At 49.3% G+C, this 18820-nt stretch overlaps 1 protein-coding gene across 4 annotated transcripts in view; it reads left to right on the forward strand.

Moving 5' to 3' along the window:
• Positions 1 to 6: 6 nt before the first annotated feature.
• Positions 7 to 18820, forward strand: part of URB2 (URB2 ribosome biogenesis homolog) — a 28449-nt gene continuing 9635 nt past the window's right edge. For 2 of the 4 annotated variants that reach the window (XM_029931190.1, XM_029931205.1), the window contains exons 1-7: positions 7 to 210; positions 1842 to 1980; positions 3563 to 3739; positions 6440 to 9752; positions 13347 to 13507; positions 15504 to 15614; positions 16986 to 17228. In XM_029931190.1, the coding sequence (XP_029787050.1) occupies positions 1855 to 1980; positions 3563 to 3739; positions 6440 to 9752; positions 13347 to 13507; positions 15504 to 15614; positions 16986 to 17228 (4131 nt within the window). In that variant the 5' untranslated portion in view covers positions 7 to 210; positions 1842 to 1854. Of the gene's footprint in view, positions 211 to 578; positions 685 to 1841; positions 1981 to 3562; positions 3740 to 6439; positions 9753 to 13346; positions 13508 to 15503; positions 15615 to 16985; positions 17229 to 18820 lie in introns of those variants that run through there. The other 2 variants (XM_029931196.1, XM_029931201.1) reach the window with 2 other exon arrangements.

Below are 18820 nucleotides of genomic sequence, written 5' to 3' on the forward strand. Positions count from 1 at the left end.
CGGGCGCCGATCCCACGTGGTGGGGCCGCCCGGGAGCCCGGGAGCCCGGACCCGCGGCCGCCGCCGCCGCCGTCCTGCTCCCCGGCCCGAGGTCCCTAAGCGGGCCTGGCCACCAGGTGGGCTTCGTATCCTGAGCGCTGCGCTCCGTCCGTGCCCGCTGCCCTGCTCGGGGCGGGGCCTCACGGGAGCCTACCTGGGGTCGTTCTCCAGGTGAGTCCCTGACCGAGGGCCGGCTCTGAGGGGCACCTTCCCCGCGGGGCGGGCGTGACGCCCCGGCCCGGGGTCCCTATTCGGAGTTGGCCTCCAGGTGGGCCCCTTAACGGGGAGGATCCTGTGCCCGGCTCATCCCGCGCACTGCGAGCGCTGGGGAGAGCCGCCTGGGCGCGCTCCTTCGGCCGCCCCTCCGCTCCTAGCTGCTCAGGTTCCGGTTACTCGGTTTTATTTCGCTCCGCGGGATTCCAGGAGCGGCCGCACTTGAGCGCCAGCGGCGTGGGTACTGATTCGGTCTTGCGCTCGGCGAAGTGCGCTTCGCGTTCCCTCGCAGAGGCCGCGGGACGGCGCCCGGAGCAGGACGCGGGTGGCCTCCGGGAGCGCGTCTGGGGCGTCTTTGTAACCAAGACTGCAAACGGTTTTTAAGTACTTTGTAGCTGGCACGACGGCTTTCTGATACATTGAGTTTAGAAGGTAGGTTGTTCTTCGAATAGGCACGTGTGGACGTTTTGGCAACATGGGAAAACTGACAGCCCTTGGCTCTTCTGTTCTCTAGTGGAGTGAAGGGTGCGGTGCTGATCCATTCATTAGTGTCCTTCGCGTGGCGCTCGCTTGTTCCTTGTGTAATTAGTTAGTTACCTATTGACGACAAGTTCTGGATTTCAGGCTCCATAGATTAAAGAAATTCAAGTGATCCAGCCCTTGGTATATAGCAAAGTCTTTTGCGTAGATAGCATATCCCACGTAGATCGGGAGACTGCGATCTTTCTTTGGTGTTCTATTTTGGTTTTATTTAATTTCAGTATTAAGTAGGAAAACTTCACTTTTGAGGAACTAACTTGTTTTCTTTAATATAACGAATATGACAGTGTGATAGGTTTCCCCTTTCTATGATTTTTAGGAAACTCAAAGCTATATTTATTTCAGGTTTATAGAACTATAGCCGGTCTGTATGCCTGCTTTCCTTAATGATTTTATCGTATCTTATTTTTACAGTTTCAATTGTGTAACTGTGTTTTCTGGAGTCTTTTCGGAAGCAGAGCATGTCTATGAGTTTATATGTATATAAATATAATAAAATTATAGTGGAAAGTTACTGTTGCAGCTGAAATAACAGTGTATCTGTTGGGACTAGATTTATACTATATTTCTTTTTTAGCTAGTGAAATATTTCTCCATATATTTTCTCTCTTAAAACTATTTAGTGGAGCTTGTCATATAGATGATACATAGTTTCAGGGGATTTATGCAGACGTTTTCAGTCTAAAACCACACGTGAATCTCTTTTCACAAGTAATTTGAGCACTTTGGGGTTTGCCTGATTGTTGTATGCCTGCAAATTCCTGCAAAAAATTTCACATCTGAGGACATGTTTGATTACAGCAGGAATTCTGGTACATATGTGCGTGTGGTTCTTTTTTGCCTGCTTTGGTCAGACTTTACCCCAGAAAATTCATGGGCTAAAACATTTTATGTATAGATTTATGCCCAACAACTCTGCTGATGTATTTTAGTTCATTAAAAAAATTAAGGAATATATATTATGTAGATAATAAGATACATGATGTTCTTTTTTTGGTGCCTATTGAGTTTGACCGTAATATAATATTTTTTTCCACTTTAAATTTTAGATAAAGCGTAGCAATGGCTGCTGTTTATTCTGGCATTTCTTTTAAGCTCAAAAGCAAGACAACTTCTTGGGAAGATAAACTAAAACTAGCTCACTTTGCTTGGATTTCCCACCAGTGCGTTCTTCCAAATAAAGAGCAAGTAAGTTTAATGTGAAATTTACAATTTGTTTTACAACTAAAGAGAATGGTCACTAACATAAATAATATATTGGAATTGAATTAAAATTTAAAAAGAGAAAAGGTTGGGGGAAGGAAACATAAAGATTAAAAGTAATGTCAGTGAATCATTAATTCATATAGTTTTTCTGTTACAAAGTCAGCATTTCTTTTGTGTTGAGGAATGCCTCTCATATTTCAAATTAAGTATGTGCATCAGTGAATGAATTAGGAACTGGGTTACAAAAATCAGGATCCAAGCCTCTGGGTAGCTCCATTTGTTTGTAAATCCAAGGTGATGCTCTATAAGCAATTGTTTTTTGGTGATTTGTTAAACACCTTTGGAATTTGATCAGCTGAGAAGTAGAGACGCTTTAGTATTTATAGTAAGCCGTTCTAGAAATAGGTTAGGAACCAAGAAACGCTTGTCTTTTTCTTAATGTTTTTTCAGGCTTATTTGGCAAAAAAAAAAAAAAAAAAAAAAAAAAAAAAAAAATCCTGTTAATACCTTTGAGACACCAGGATGTTGAGTTCATGCAATTGTGTTAACATAGAGCCATATGCTGGCATTAAAGAAGACAGCACAAAATGTGTCAAAGGTGGGTTACGTCTGTTAAGGTGGTGATGATGGTATGCGGCGCACTCTCCCGCCCAGCGGGTTCTAAACCGGGCTGCGGCTGAGAGTCAGCAAGGCAGCCGGAACGTCACCTGCAGGTGCTGCCCAGGATGAGCTGACAGGGAGGTAGCGGTGGCAGTTTGATCAAGGTCTCCCTCGTCTTATGCTGAGAACTTTTCCCCCTTTCAGCATCTGTCACAGTTCGTACTGTTACAGCATTTCTCTTACCATGAGCTGAGGCCTCACCCCCGTGATGAACATGTCACGGTAATGGCAACTGTGCATGTCTGACCCTCCTTTCGTAGGGCACTTGTGCATTATTTCGCAGAGGATTGTCTCTGTCTTCTGGACGAGGTAGATGGACCTAGAGGTGTTACAGGTCACCTGGAAAGCCAGGACACAAGCCTCTGTCTTTTGGCTCTGTGTTTTTGCTCTGGGTGTGATTCGCTTTGTGGCCATTCTGAGCAATTGTGCTTCTAACCTTTGAAATTTAGTATAACTTGAGAAGAGTTAGAACAAACTGTTACAGAGTTTCACTTGAAACCTTTTATTGGCCTCAGTTGGAGACAAAATTAGTTTTTTCTTTTTTTATTTATTTTATATTTTATTTCATTTATTTTTAAGAGAGAGAATGAATCCCAAGAGAGAATCTTGAGCAGCCTGTGTTCTCAGCGTGGAGCCCGACCCTGGGATCATGCCTGGGCCGATCGAGAGTTGGATGCTCAACCAACTAAGCCCCCCAGATGCCCCTATTTTTTCGTTCTTTGTAAACAGTTCTTTAATAATGAGCCTTTTAAGTTACTAGGATGTTATATTGTATATAACAAAGAATTATGAAAGGTAGGTTTTAAAGGACAGCCTTTTCCCTGCCAATTGGATTTGGTTATACATGGAATGTCCTTATAAATGTCTTTCTTGATAAGGAAATACATATTTTTTCCAAATTCAGGTACTGCTTGATTGGGCAAGACAGTCATTGATTGCATTTTATAAGAAAAAACTTGAACTGAAGGAAGACATTGTTGAAAGGCTTTGGATGTATATAGATAATATTCTCCACAGCAGAAGACTGCAGAATCTTCTCAAGAATGGAAAGACAATTAACCTTCAGATCTCCCTAGTCAAGGTGATTATCTGTTTTCGGTGTTATCATGTGTTTTACGTGCATCTCTGTTGATTTTCCTGTTAATGCTGTAGGCTTGTTTATTTTGGGGTAAATTATTGAAGATGTAGGAGGTAGCAAGGTAGAGAAAGAGGAGAAGGAAATAATATTACTAGAATCTTAATAATGACTGATACTTCTTGAGCATTTTGTATGCTCTACACTTTATGTTGTTTAATGTTCAAGGAAAACTTAGAACTATTTCAGAGTGGTGGTGGATTTTACCTTTTCTTAATTAATTTTAGAGAGAGAGGAAGCAAGCAGGCAAGTAGGGGAGAGCGAGAAAATCTTAAGCAGGCTCCAGACTCAGCACAGAGCCTGACGTGGGGCTTGATCCGACGACCCTAGGATCATGATGCGAGCCAAAATCAAGAGTCGGACACTCAACCCACTGAGCCACCCAGGCACCCTGATGACTTAAAAAAATTTTTTTTTATGTTTATTCATTTTTGGGGGAGGGGAGCAGAGAGAGGAAGACACAGAATCTGAAGTGGGCTCCCAGCTCTGAGCTGTCAGCACAGAGCCCAATGTGGGGCTCAAACCCATGAACTGCGAGATTATGACCTGAGCTGAAGTCGGACGCGCAACTGACTGAGCTGCTCAGACACCCCTCGATTACCTTTTTGATTGGAAAGGTAGCCAGCAGATTATGCTACTTTGTGACTCACCCTTTTCCTTTTCCCTTGGCCTGGAGGAAGATGAAAGGCCAAAATCTGGATAGAAATTTCCTCAAAGGTTTTTGAGTCAAAGTGATTTTGGAAGTCTCAGAATTATGAACTTCAGTGTCAAAACAGTGTTTTTGAAATAGTGACAATAAAAAGCACTAATAATAAGCACTTGGTGTGTGCTGGGTTCAGAGGTTCAGTAACTTGTTACAACTCAACACAAGTAGTAAGTGGCACAGCTGAGATTTGAGCATAGATCTGTCTGATTCCCAGGCAAAACCTGTGCTCTTACACATCATTCCACTTTGCCCACACTCATGTGCACAAAAAAGAAAGAGAAAATCAGTGAGGCTGAGAATAAGAGAATTAAATAGTTGAGCTGCCTGATGGTTCATAGGCTTTAGTGGTTCTTGAAATTATGTTCTCAAGTGTATGTTATGTTTTAAAATAACTGGTAGTCACCAGAGTGGGTTTTCCTGACTTGTCCTTTGGGAGTATGGAAAGAAAATCTTATGTTTTTAAATGTCATATTTTAACTTTATGCATGTCTTATGTTTACATGAGATGTTAGGATGATAGTACATGCATGTGATTTATAGGTAAACTAGCCTTATTGGGCAACATGTGAAAAGTCAGGAAGATGAGTTGTAGAGTCAGAAATCTTTAGAGTCAGAGTGACTTGGCATTTAAGTATCTGACATTCTTGTTTCAGTTTTTCCAGAGCCGTCAGGTGTTTGAATGGAGGTAATCACACCTGTGTCCTTGGGCCACTGATAATTTAGCACTCAGGATAAATCTGATTCTCAGATGCTATAAGGCTGGAAGCAAACCACTTAGTCAATTTCGGAATCTGCCTGTCCCTCGTAATTTCTGGTGTTTTCAAATTTCTGAATTTTAGAAGCAGAAGACTGTTTGCTTTCCTCCTTTTTTTTTATGTTTATTTACTTATTTTGAGAGAGAGAGAGTGCAGAGCCTGATGTGGGGCTTTATTTCATGAACTGTGAGACCATGATCTGAGCCAAAATTAAGAGTCGGATGCTTGACCAACTGAGCCACCCAGGCACCCCTGCTTTTTTTCTTTTTTTAATTCTTTTTCAACATGCGTTCATTTTTGAGAGATAGAGCATGAGCAGGTGAGGGGCAAAGGGAGAGGGAGACACAGTCTGAAGCAGGCTCCAGGCTCTGAGCTGTCAGCAAAGAGCCTGATGCAGGCCTCGAACTCATGAACTGTGAGATCATGACCTGAGCCTAAGTCGATGCTTAACCAGCTGAGCCACCCAGGTACCTCTCCGCTTTTCTCTTTTAAAGTACTTTTTGCTTTTTTTTTTTTTTTTTTAAATAGAAAGTGTAGGAGTACCTGGGTGGCTCAGTCGGTTGAGCATCCGACTTCGGCTCAGGTCATGATCTCACAGTTCATGGGTTTAAGCCCCACGTCGGGCTCTGTGCTGACAGCTCAGAGCATGGTTTCTGCTTCCGATTCTGTGTGTCCCTCTCTTTCTGCCCCTCCCCTACTCATGATCTGTCTTTGTCTCTCAAAAATAAATAAATGTTAAGAACATAAACAAATAAATGAATAAAAAGTGTCATTGCCTATAAAAACCTATTTTGGGCCACAGGATCATAGCCCAAAGCTACTGTCTATCCATGTGTACCTTCTAAGCTGAATTTCAGGCTTCGGATATAAGGAAAAGTAATCTTTGGAGTTTAAGTCTTCTAAAAAACCCAGCTCTTTAGAAGGGAAAGCAGAATTACAAAGGCACTGGTCCCTGTTTTGAATTTATATTGGTAGGCAATGGCTGTGTGAAGGCCTTAAAACAGTTTCTTTGCCTTCCTTTGGTGCATTCCCAAATGTCAAGGTGATTTAGATACGGTAATCTGGAGATTTCCTTCTCATCAAGATAAGGACAAAGAATGAGTTCCTTGGTTTGGTTGTATTTTTCTTGTGTATGTGTGGGTGTCGTAATGTAGTGATGAGTTTTCTTTCTTTTTTAACGTTCAGATCATAAACGAGAGAGTAGCTGAATTCTCTCTCTCGGAGTCCCGGAGAAGCATGTGCGCCGTGCTGAGCTGCTGCCGGGGCATCCTCTCGACAGGCGCCCTCGCCGCCATCTACACGGCCAGGCAGGAGCTGCTGGTGGCACTGCTGAGCCAGCTGTGCTGGCTGGCCTGCAGGCAGCCAGCAGTAGCCCAGGTGGCCCAGTTGTTCGAAGTCATTCACCTGGCGCTGGGGCACTACCTTCTGATCCAGCACCAGCAAGTCAACCCAAGACGTGCCTTTGGGGAGGTGGCTGGGCACTTGCTCCAGCCCTGCCTCGTCCTGAGGCACTTGCTCTCGGGAGGCACATGGACACAGGGCCAGCTGCGGCTGGCGCTGAGCCGGGACATCAGGAGTCAGATCGAGGCCATGCTTCGAGGTGGAGCCTTTCAGCCTGAGTTGCTCTCATCCTACAATGAGGAGCTCTTGGATCAGCAGCAAGGTGACACAAAGATAGGGGCCATGAAGAATCTTCTAGCTCCTCTGGACACCCTGATTGCCAGGCTGCTGGATCCTGGCTACTGCGAACCGCCACTTCGCGCCGCTGTGGTGGCTGACTCTGTGGCCTTGCTGTATAAGCTCTTTCTGGATGCTTATGTCAGGGAGGGGAACCAGCTCCTCTGCTTCCAGGTGCTCCCCAGGCTGTTCGGGTGCCTGAGGATCTCCCAGCTGGAGGGGGAGCACGCGAGCGCTCTGGCCACGGCAGACTGGACCTCAGAGCTGCTGGTCGTAGAGCAGCTGCTCACGTCCGTGGCCAGCAGCAACATCTACAACATCGCCGCTGACAGGATCCGGCACGGGGAGGTGCAGTTCCACTTCTACCGCCGTGTGGCTGAGCTGCTGATCAACCACTCACAAGCCGCTGTGCCGGCCTGGTTCCGCTGCCTCAAGGCTTTGATGTCTCTGAATCATTTGATTTTGGAGCCAGACCTGGATGACCTGTTGGCGTCAGCTTGGATTGATGCAGAGGTGACAGACTTCCGGACGAGAAGAGCCCAGGAGGCGCTCATTCACACTCTCTTCCAGACGTATGTGAAGCTCCGGCAAGCGCCGCGGCTGTTCGAGGAGATTTTGGGGGTGCTCTGTCGCCCAGCCGCTGAGGCCCTGAGGCAGCCCGTGCTGGCTGCGGGCCCCTCCCGGGTGCTCCGCGAGTGCCTTTTGGAGTTGCCCCCGAGTCAGGTCTTGGACACGTGGTCCCTCGTGCTGGAGAAGTTCCAGTCTTTGGTCTTGCCTTATTTGCAGGGTGATGCTGACATGGCCTTGAAGTCGCTGTCACTGAGCTCCCTGCTGCACTGCGTCATGTTCAACATGAGGAGCCTGGACGGCGGCACACCTGTGCCCGTCATCAGGCGGATGCGCTGCACCATGGACAGGACGTTCCAGGAGCTTGTGAAGCCCCTGCTGGACCTTGTCATGGATGCCCCACGCCCAGAGCAGGAGCCCTGGCTGAGGACGGTCTGTGACTCTGCACTCCTGCTCTCTCACACGTGGGCCCAGGTTGACGCCATGCTCAGTATAAACTGTAGCCAGTATCGCTCTGCGTCTGGGGCTCTTAGAGATGTCGCGGCAGAGATTGCAGACCTCCCCTCATTGCTCCCAGGTGTCGAAACACACCACTGGAAGAAGATAGAACAGTTTACGGCTCAGTTTGACTCTATTGGCAAGTACTGCTTAGAACAGCTCTACCTGCAGAAAATGAAAAGGACTTTAATGGAACCTGGTTTCCAGTCGGAGGAAGCCCTCTGCTCTCTGAGGCGCGCTGCTGCCTGCATTCTTGGTTCTGGCAGAGAAAGCCTGAATCGGAGGACGACTGCGTCCTGGGATGGCCAGGTTGGGACAGTGAGTGCAGTCACATACCCTGTAGCTCACTGGCACTTGATTGTGTCAAATCTCGCAATTTTAGTATCTTACCTTTGTCCCGATGATGTAAGGTCCCTGGCCAGTGTGCTGCTGAGGTCTTTGCTGATGAGCAAAGGCCAGGAAAGTCCAGCAGAAGAAGAGCCAGACATCACACTTGAAAAAATATCCAGTGCTGTCCTTCACAGCCCACATTTTCCAGAATTGCAGCCCCTCCATTGTGCCTTTTTAATGTGCCTGACCGAAGGATGTGCTAGCGTCCTGTGTTCCGGGGCCCGCGGTGACCCAAGTCTTCTCAGTCAGCAGCTGCCCTGGCTGTTTGAAAAGGAACATATGGTTGTGACTCTTTGGGAAAACAGATTTGCAAAAACTGGACCCGAAGGTGTGGAACGAAAAGGAGAAATTGCCCAAAACTTACTATCCTTGGTTAAGAGGGACTTCCCCATTCAGTTGGAGGGAGAACAATTAGAGAGCATCCTGGGATTTTTGGAAGTTATTTCTGCCCTGCAATTGGACAGCCTTTTGGCTCCCTATCACGTGCATTATTTTCTTTTCTTATTGTCCACGGCTGTCAGCAAGCTGGGGAGCTCTTGCCCCTGCCCGCTGACCCTCAGGTTTTTGATGACTTGCTACCGGCTTCTTGGCTCCCTGCAGCGAGGGAAGAGTGCCCGCTCAGTGCTCAAGGTTCTGTATGTGAGTGAGATCTTTGAGATCACGCTGACCTCATTGTTCAAAGCCAGTAGTAGGTTTTCTATTGATGTGGACGACCCCTCCTGGTTGGAATTCCTCCACGTGATAGGGACGTTCTTAGAACAGCTGCTGCAAATGCTCATCCAGATGAAGCTCAGCCTGGTGCTCAATTTTGGGAAAATTGTTGCCTTCCTCCGAAAACCATACACCGAAGCGACTTCAGGCAAACAGGCGGAAGCTCAGACTCCTCTGGGCCAGCAGCTCCTTCTGGTGTCTTTAACCAAGCTGTGCCAAGTCCTGGGGCCTTTTGTCACAGAGCGGAAGCAGCGGCACGAGGCCTCAGAAGCACTGTCCGAGCTGCTTCAGGAGGCTGTCCTGCAGACAGGAGCGTCGCTGCAGCTGTGCTGGGCACGTGGGGCCTGGGGCCAGCGCCGACCCTCCACCGTCCTTCAGGCAGCCGGCGTGCTGCTGGAGGCAGAGGGGGCCCCTCGCTGCGGGCCCAGGCTGGCCGCTTCCCTGGGGACCGCTGAGCGGCTGCCCTCCCACGCCGCCTTCTACCGCGACGTCTACTCTCAACTGCTGTCCGGGCTCCCGGCCCTTGCAGGAGACCCGCAGTCTTTCCAGGCAGCCTTGCGGTTCTTAACGCTGTTCCTCTTGGCCCCAGAACTCCACCCCGAGAAGGGTGCTGTGTTTATCTCCATGTTTCATTCCGTGAGAAGAGTTCTGGCAGGTAGGGATTTTCTCTTGAGCTAATTCTGTACCATGGGGCTGTTGGTGAAAGCTCATGAGCCACCGACAAGGTGAGTGCCCCCTGCACCCGCCCCCCCCAACACTTTTGGGCAGCTGTTCCCTGTGGAAGGTATGGGCAGAGGGCCGTGAGACCGGTCTGCGCTGCTCCACTCCCAGGAGCTCACGGCTGTGTCCGCCCCTCTGCGCCTCGTAAACAGTTACCTCATCGTCTCTTTCCCACACAAGCAGGAGCCCTCTAGGTAGGCTGTTTGACACCTTAGTTTTTTTTTATCTTGGGGATTGTTCTGGTTTATACTTTTGAAATCTATTACTCTTACCTTTTTTACCTTTTATCTGTTCTGGCCCTGACAGCATATGTGATTCCATCCTTCTCAGCAGGCCTTTTATGTCCAATCTGCGCTGCCATCTTCAGTAACTTAAGCCAACTTAAAAAAGTGCAAATAATTTGTAGGGAACCTCATAAAATTCCTTGCGGGCCAAACTTCCACTTGTAGGCCTCAATGTGATGCCTGGCTGTCATTGGGGTGTGCATGCTGATTGGGCAGGAGCTTAGCTGTCACCTCAGTCTTTTAGTTTGATGTCATCCTCCTTGGCCGGCCAGGCCGGACCGCAGACCTAGCCAGTGGCTGCATGCGGAAGCATTTGGTAGCTGCTTCCCTGAGGGCAGAGGCCAGTGGGCCAGATTGGTCTCTGTTTCAAGTTGGCGTGGGTTTGTTTTCCTTCAGTGGTTACTGAGGGTCGGGCTAGTTCAGATAGTCCTTAGAGGTGAGCCTGGGGAGCGGGTCAGCCAGGAGTGGCCCCCAGAAGTTATGCTGACTCTTGCTTCCCAGGGGAAAAGCTGTGACAGGCGGCAGGGAGCCGCAGCTGGGGCTGCAAGCCGCTCAGACACAAAAACGTTCAGTAGGACTTTGTAGGAAGCAGGGCCGCCCGGACCAGTGCCAGAACTGGCGTGTCGAGGCCAGAATAACACTGCCGTTGTCTCCCTGTCAATAATCTTTCTGTCCCTGCCTTGATTGTGGATTGACTGAAAAGGCTTTGGTGTCACATGTTCTATCTTATTCTGTCAGTGATTCTTTTAGGGAACGCTGTTCACCTTAGTGAAGGCTAGAATTTTAGGCTCTTATGAACACTAGTTACAGTGTCCTGAATGAGGGATCTGAGAAATGGCAGCGGTGGTCTGAAGCTCTGGCCCCCCTCCTTCCCCTTTGTGACACAGAATACTGTGTGTGTCTTTTTCCCTCCAACCCTCTTGACTTGAGGTGGACTCTAGGTCCTAGCTTTGTGCCCCTGGACTTGAGGGTGAAAACCACAGGGACAGAGCCTCTCTATGGCCGAGGCCACCTGTCCCTCAGACCATGGGCTCAGGTGTTGCTGTTGGGTCCAGGCCTCCTATTCTTGAGCTGCTAGGCTTTGTCTAGAAAAGGGACCGATGTGAGAGGTGTGGAGGAGGCGCCTACTGAGGACTCCTTCAAGTCAGTGATGAAAACCCATCGCTCTGGCAAATGCTTTGTAAATGTGTGGAACCGTATCCTACTCTGGAGATGACTGCAGTGTTGATTGAGGTTTTTTTTTTTTTTTCCCCGTTTATTTGTTGAGAGAGAACACGGGTATGCACAAGGGAGGGGCAGAGAGAGAGAGGGAGAGAGAATCCCAAGCAGGCTCTCCACTGTCAGCCCAGAGCCTTATCCGGGGCTTGATTTCATGAACCATGAGATGGTGACTGGAGCTGGACTTGAGAGTTGGATGCTTAACCAGCTGAGCCCCCCACGCAGCCCTGCAGTGTTGATTTTGACCAATGTGACCAGGAGAGGTGTCTGCACAGAGCACAGGGCAGTGCAGCGCTCTCCGGTACAGCACAGCTGGGGACTGGGGTTAGAGTGTGTGCGGGCAGGCCGCCAGGAATCAGTGGCCTTCGAAGGGTGGGTGGGGTAGGCGAAGACGGTGGGCGTGCTGGTGCTGAGCCTTCCGTGTGCCAGGCACTCTGCAGAGCTCTTTCATTTGCCAACCATAGGAGTTGGTGCGATTATGTCCATTTCACTGATGAGGGACTGGAGGCTCAGAGAGCTCAGGAGTCCAGGATCTTACAGCTTGTTGGGCAGTGGGGCTGAGGTCTTTATCCATCAAAGCATGTGGTCCCTTCCACCCCTGATGCTTATGTAACGAGTGAAGACCGGAACTTATTCTGGCAATGTGAAATAGTCTGTGAGCCAAAATGCAGCTGGGAAGGTAAGTGGGGGGTCAGAATATAAAGGGCCTTGAATGCTGTGACCTAAGATCAGCCTGCCCTGAGAACATCAGAAGGCTTCCCGTCATTAAGTGGGAAGCTGTCTCCCGAAGTTTGGCGTTCTTTCCATGTCTTTAAAAGTGCCACACTGCTACTGTGTCCCTACTGATTTTGTAAAAGAATATGGGCACACCTTGTTTTATTGTGCTTTAAAAAAAATGTTTTTTACATTTATTTTTGAGAAAGAGAGAGAGAAACAGTGCAGACAGGGGAGGGGCAGAGAGAGAGAGAGACATACAAGATCTGAAGCAGCTCCAGGATCTGCTGTCAGCACAGAGCCCGATGTAGGGCTCAAACTCACAGACCACGAGATCATGACCTGAGCCGAAGTCAGCCGCTTCACTGACTGAGCCCCCCAGGCGCCCCCATTGCACTTTGCTTCATTGAGCTTCGCAGAGATTTCATTTTTATAGTGTGCAGGTTTGTGGTGACCTTGCTTGGTCAAGTCCCTTGACATTTGCTCACCTTGTGTCGCTGTCACATTCTGGTAAATCTTGCAATATTTCAAACCTTTTTTGTTGTTACATTTATTATGATGATCTGTGATCAGTGATTACAGCTCACTGATGATTTTTTACTGAAAAAGTATTTTAAAAAATTTTTGAGAGAGAGAGAGAGCAAGAGCGAGCATGTGAGCAGGGGAGGGGCAGAGAGAGAGAGGGAGACCCAGAATCTGAAGCAGACTCCAGGCTCCGAGCTGTCAGCACAGAGCCCGATGTAGGGCTCGAACCCATGAACCATGAGATCATGACCTGAGTTGAAGTCGGATGCCTAACTGACAGCCACTCAGATGCCCCATTGGGAAAGTATTTTTAAATTAAGATATGTGCATTGCATTTTAGATGTAATGCTGTTGTACCATAAATAGACGACAATGTAGTAGAAACATGATTTTTATCTGCATCATGAAACAGAAGATTCATTTGATTTACTTGATTGGGACCCTTGCTCTCTGGCAGTGGTCTGGGGCCGGTCGTGCCTTATCTCCTAGGTGTGCCCGTACGAGGAGGGTAGAAAACCGTGTAGAGAAAGTAGCAGTCACCATATGCAGAGTCCAGCGTGAAGCACTGTGAGCTGCTGCTGTCCTCCCCACCCTGTGCCGTGTGTGCTCCATGCGGGTCAGCTGAGTGCGGGAGAGCGCCGTCATGCTGTGCCCCACGCCCCACGAGTATTTCCCTCAGATGGTGACTCCAGTGGCTGGGCCTCTGTTCCGTCATGTGGTTACTCTAGTGCATTTCACCTGCCCCTTTCCTGTCACATCTCAGCCTTTTGGGTTCCTTTTCCACACAGATCCTGCAGTTTCGGGTCAGGTACTTCAGGACTTGGAGCCTCACTTGGGAGCCTTGTTCACCCAGATGTTAGAAGTTGGGACAACAGAGGACTTCAGGACGGTGATGCGGCATATTCTCCAAGGACTAGATGTCAGTAATGTGTGGAAGGCGGATGTGCAGGTGGGTATCTGGTCTCCCTTGTACAGCAGGGGCGTAAATGAAAATCCACTCAAAGGGGAAACCTCACTCGAGATTTGATGTCACCCCTAAAAATGAGCACACAAAATCAGCTTGGTAGAGACTGTGGGCAGGGGTTTTACAGAGGCAGTGTGCTATTATATGGAATATTAAACATAGTGTCCCTGTAATATTGGCATATGGAAAAGCACAATTCTGCTCCTCCTTTGCTTGCTCCTTCTATGACATACATTCTGTCATACTTTTTAAAAACTTGATTTGATTTGGTCACAAGGCCCTGATTCCATTTGAGAATTGCTCTGATTAGCAAGCTGCCCGTTGGTCCCTGGCACCTCAGTGTGCGTGCTGGTTGCTAGCGGAGCCCTGTGTTGGCATGCGGCACTGTGTGTTCTGAAGTGCCTCTGCAGGGAGCTTGGCGCTGGGGTGCCTGCCCGACGGCCACGTGCATTGGGTTGCTCTGTGGGCCCTGCTTGCGCAGGGGAGAGCGCTGCGGGCCAAGTGGCCCAGCCAGCCGTGCAGCCCACGCCTCCCGCTTCCGAGCCCTGTCTGCCTTGCGAGTGGCTTCTCGACCTGTGGTTGCAATGAGCACAGTGGCCTGGGGTTGATGTGGATCAGGAGAGAGTCACAGAGGGCACCTGAGGCCAGGGAGGGGCAGCAGGGAGAGCGCACTTCTCGTCTGTGAACAAGGCGCCCAGGCTGGACCAGGGCCACTGCTGTGTGCCAGCCCATTGCTCATCGCCCGTGGCACTTGCCCCTCCGGAACTTTCCACCGTGTGCTTTTGCTGCATGATTGGGCCCCAGCTTTGAGAAGAGTCTGTCTCAGTGAGAGACTGGTGTACAGAGGAGGCGAGACTGGAGGCTAAGCATTCAGAGCTGGAGACGACTCAGATGGCGGAACATTGCCGTGGAGACTGGAAGGTGTTGTGTGCCCAGCAGGGCAGAGGTGGTTTGGGTGTGAGAAGGTGGACGACAAGGGAGGCGCCAGCGTGCTGGCCCCTGGTGGGTACAGGTGTGGGGAGAGAGCCCCCAGCTCAGGGTTGAGGCAGCGTGCAGGGGTGTGGCCAGTCAGCTCTCGAGAGAGGGGAGCGAGAGGACAGGGCAGAGGCCAGAGTTGTATGGGTTTGCAGGGCTGCAGTGTGAGGGGAGGAAGGGCTGCTATGAGGCTGAAATCGATGGTGTAAGATGCCAGCATGGGGTCAGACGTTCATGGACACAGGCGCTTGATAAAGTGAGTTCCTTCCCCACAAAGTTCCTTCTCCGGGTGTGAGACCACCCCCTGTACTCATAGGACCTAATCTAGTCATCTTACCGTGTCCGTGTTTTCCTGGGCCTCCCCTTTCCCCGGGAGCACATATGAGTCCTGTGCAGGCAACTTATAGCCCGCTGCCTCTTTGTTGTTGTTGTTTTTTAACTTTTTTTACATTTATTTATTTTTGAGGGACAGAGAGAAACAGAACACAAATAGGGGAGGGGCAGACAGAGAGGGAGACACAGAATCCAAAGCAGGCTTCAGGCTCTGAGCTGTCAACACAGAGCCCAGTGTGGGGCTTGAACTCATGGACCGTGAGATCATGACCTGACCTGAAGTCAGATGGTTACCGCCTGAGTCCCCAGGCGCCCCTGCTCGCTGCCTCTCTGTGCACCATCTCAACAGGACGAGGCCTCTGTAATTAGGTTGCTGCATCCATCTGTGACCCCCTGTATTTTACTCTCCTGGAGCATTTGCTTGCCTGGTGTAGCGAGATGCTACTGAAAAGACCTCTACTTTGCCGCCGTCCAGCTCATCTTACTTCTGATTTCATGCCTGCTTGATGCTAGAAGGGGCCTCATCCTCAGGATTTGGCCCAAACCAGGTCTTGTCCATGCTCGTGACACTGCAGTTCTCGCAGGCCCTGCTGTGTCTCTCCAGCACCAGACCAGACTTCCTTCCAAGGTAGACTTCTAGGTGAGAGCTAAGTGTGTGTCCCTCTCCCCTCAGGCCACTCTGTCAGCCATCACGTTGATCAAGGTGCTCCTGAGCTGCCCACTCAGTGGAGAGAAGGCGGGTGTGTTCTGGCGTGCAAGCCCCCAGATCATCACGGCTCTGACTGTGAGTACCCCTGGGTGTGCCCTCTGACTCTTCACCCTGGGCCTGTATGGACAGAAGGCTGCACTGTCACGGCCAGCATTTCTGGCTCTACGCAGAGCATGCTTCCGGGTGCCGCGTCCTGAGGACAGCTCCGGTAGAATGCTTTCCTGTCTGTGTGCCTGCTGTCCGTGCTGTCGTGTGTGCCATCTGTGCTGTGTGCGTGCATGCCATCTGTGTGTGTGCCTTGGAGATGTTGTGCGGGCCTGTCACAGGCCTTGGGAAGCACTCGGCAGGCAGCACAGGAAGGCATGCAGCCATCAGATGGGGCTCCCATGCAAGCTTGCTGCAAGTAGATGAGAGAAGGAATTCTGGGGTTTGCTTTTGTCCCTACAAATTCTGAGGTCAGTTTAGTACATTCATTCATTTGTGGGCGTGAGTGTACCCTTAAAATCTATGAGACAGTGAGAAGAAGTGGCCTTCTAGAATGGGATAATGATGTTGCAGATGGATCATTGTGATGGTCGTACCCGATTGTCAGATCGTGGCACCTGGTGACCATGCGTGGCAGTCCCGTGACTTTGTCTGAGCAGCACAGGACCCTCGGTGTTTCTGCCCTCTGGGGTCTCCAGTCTGTATCCTTGCCCTTGGGTTGGAAAGAGCAGCATCTGTTTTACCATTGTCACCGCTGCAATCATCCTGAGCTACCTCAGAGAGTCGCAGAAGGGTCTAAGGAGGAGACTTCAAATTCTCTCCTATCCTGGGCTGTTGCTTCATTTTTTTCCTGGGAATCTGCATTGGCGGGTAACTGTCATCTTTCCCTGGTGAGGTAGTGGGGACCAGGAAGGAGAGTGCTGCGTGTGGCAGATGGGCGCAGTGAGAGCCCAGCCAGATGGGCACAGTGAGAGGCCCAGCGGCGTGAGAGGGGTCGCAGGGGGGCTCTCATACAGAGTGAACTGCCCCTCATCATTTCGGGTCCGTTCTCTTTTATTCTCTTGAACAGTGATCGGACATCTTACCTGGAGCTGGTTTGTAAGAAATGTAACAAAGGACCTTTAACTTATAGATATGTAAAACTAATGACCGTTTTGGGAAAATATTATTAGGTATATCTGATGTGAAGTTTCCTTATTCTGAGAAACTGGATGTGTCAGTTCTTGTAAGAAGTTACTCCCCTTTGAGGTAGTGAGTCCAACAAAAAGTCCACAGTAGGTCACTGTTGGAGATGGAACCCTGGCCTCCTGGTCTCTTCATAAGAGTGCCTTCTGACCACGTCAGTTCATTTTAGACATTCTTAGCTCTGTTGCTTCAGTTCTTACCTCCGTCTGCTTCACTTGTTGTATTTTCCCTTTAGAGAATCACCTTTGTTTCCTTTCCTTCTGTCATTTTCCGTAGCTGCAAAACCGAGAGGCTTGTCAGGAGCAGCCTCTGCCCCTTGCCGTGGTGGGGCCCATCTTGGACGTCCTGGCAGCCTTGCTGCGACAGGGGGAGGGGGCCATCAGCAACCCGCAGCACGTCAGCCTGGCCTTCAGCATCCTGCTCACCGTGCCCTTGGACCACCTGAAGCCCCCTGAGTACGGGAGCATCTTCCTGCGGGTGCACAGCGTGCTCTTCTCCATCCTGCAGTGTCACCCGAAGGTGAGGCGGCGGGCCAGGTGCCGGCGGCAGGAGAGCAGCCGCAGAGCTCTGCCGCCGGGGGACGGGAAACAATGACTTGTAAGCACACTTTTGGGTTCCGGTGCTTTCCAGGGACACAGTGGTTTCTCAGGCACAAAAATGTTTGATCTTCGCACCAGGCTGCTTGAGTGTTTCATCTTTGTTGGGTCTAATGCTTGGAACAGCGTTTGTATACTATCTACTTAAGAAAGCTCATTGTGAGTTATTCTGTCTTTCCGGATCACTTATCTAAACATCACTCACTTGCCTAGGTCTCTTCACAGGTTTACAACTCAGATGGATGTGTAGGGATTGAGGCATCCTGAGTTCCAGTTTTACAGAACGCCGCCTTTGAAATTAAACTAAATGTCCCAGAGAAAAGATCCCAGTTTGGCCAACAAGTATTGAACATTTGCTGTGTGTCTCACTTCACCCTTACAGCAAATGGGTGAAGTAGGGCGTGGTCCATTTTATTGATAAAGGGACTGAGGCTCAGGGCTGCTAAGGGATTTGACCAAAGTCACCGAGCTGAGTCTAAATCTTTGCTTCAGGACTCTTGATTCTTTGGCCTGTGTTTTTTCCAGTGCACCAGTGCCAATACATGTGATGTGTGGGAACTTATAGATAAGCTGTGTACACATAGATGCGGACACAGGCCAATATTTTTAACTGTTTTAATGTCCTCAAGTTAGAGACCTCACAGCAGTGGAGTTATTAAAAAAAAACAAACCCAACTCTAATAAACTAAGCACTCATGATACTCCCCACTTAACAGTTGCCTTTGGCCCTGGCAGTCTTGTGAGCATCTTTGTTTTAAGTCTCTCTGCTGATGGTTAGATTTTTTTATGTGACCATATGCTATGCATGCGGTACAAATCAATTATAAGCTGAAATTGCTGATCTTGCAAAAGTCGCAGGATTCCATGCAGTCAGTGAAAAGCAATATTAGAACCTGCTTAGGAACCTCCTGTAGAACCATTAACAAATGATCATTTAGCAGAATTAGACCATTTAATGAAAGGAGAAAATTGACAGGGATAATTGCAGTAAAGAGTGGCAGGACTAGTAATAGTGGCTCTCACTGCATGCGGATTAGAGGGGGGAATGGGGGCCCACGAGGTGTGCGGCCACACTGTTGGCCGTTGCAAAGCTGAGCTGACAACAGCCCTGGGCTAGGGCCTGCGTGGGTGATTATACAGGGGCTCAGGACACCCAGCACAGTGTCGGCAGCCAGACTGTACTAAGCCAGGCCGTGAACTCAGTCTGGCTCTGGATTCATGTGCTTTTAATCAGTATGATAGCAGAGGATTATGAGGGGGTCCTTGGGAAATTTGAGGAAGCTCTGGAATACTTCTACAAAAATGAGTTCTTTCTGAGCATGCTGTGACGCTGGTAACTTGATGTAGAGAATGAGATGTTATGCTATCAAAAATTTGGTTGCGTAAGTTATACCAGCGAAAAACATTCCAACGCTTGATTTATTCTTGTTCATTCTAAGAATCCTGAGAAAAGAGCAGTGCTGTCCTCTAGATCTTTGAAGCACTGTTGGGCATGTTCGGTATCCACATTGGTCA

Source organism: Suricata suricatta, chromosome 2, assembly GCF_006229205.1.
Source record: "Suricata suricatta isolate VVHF042 chromosome 2, meerkat_22Aug2017_6uvM2_HiC, whole genome shotgun sequence".
Lineage (NCBI taxonomy): Eukaryota > Metazoa > Chordata > Mammalia > Carnivora > Herpestidae > Suricata > Suricata suricatta.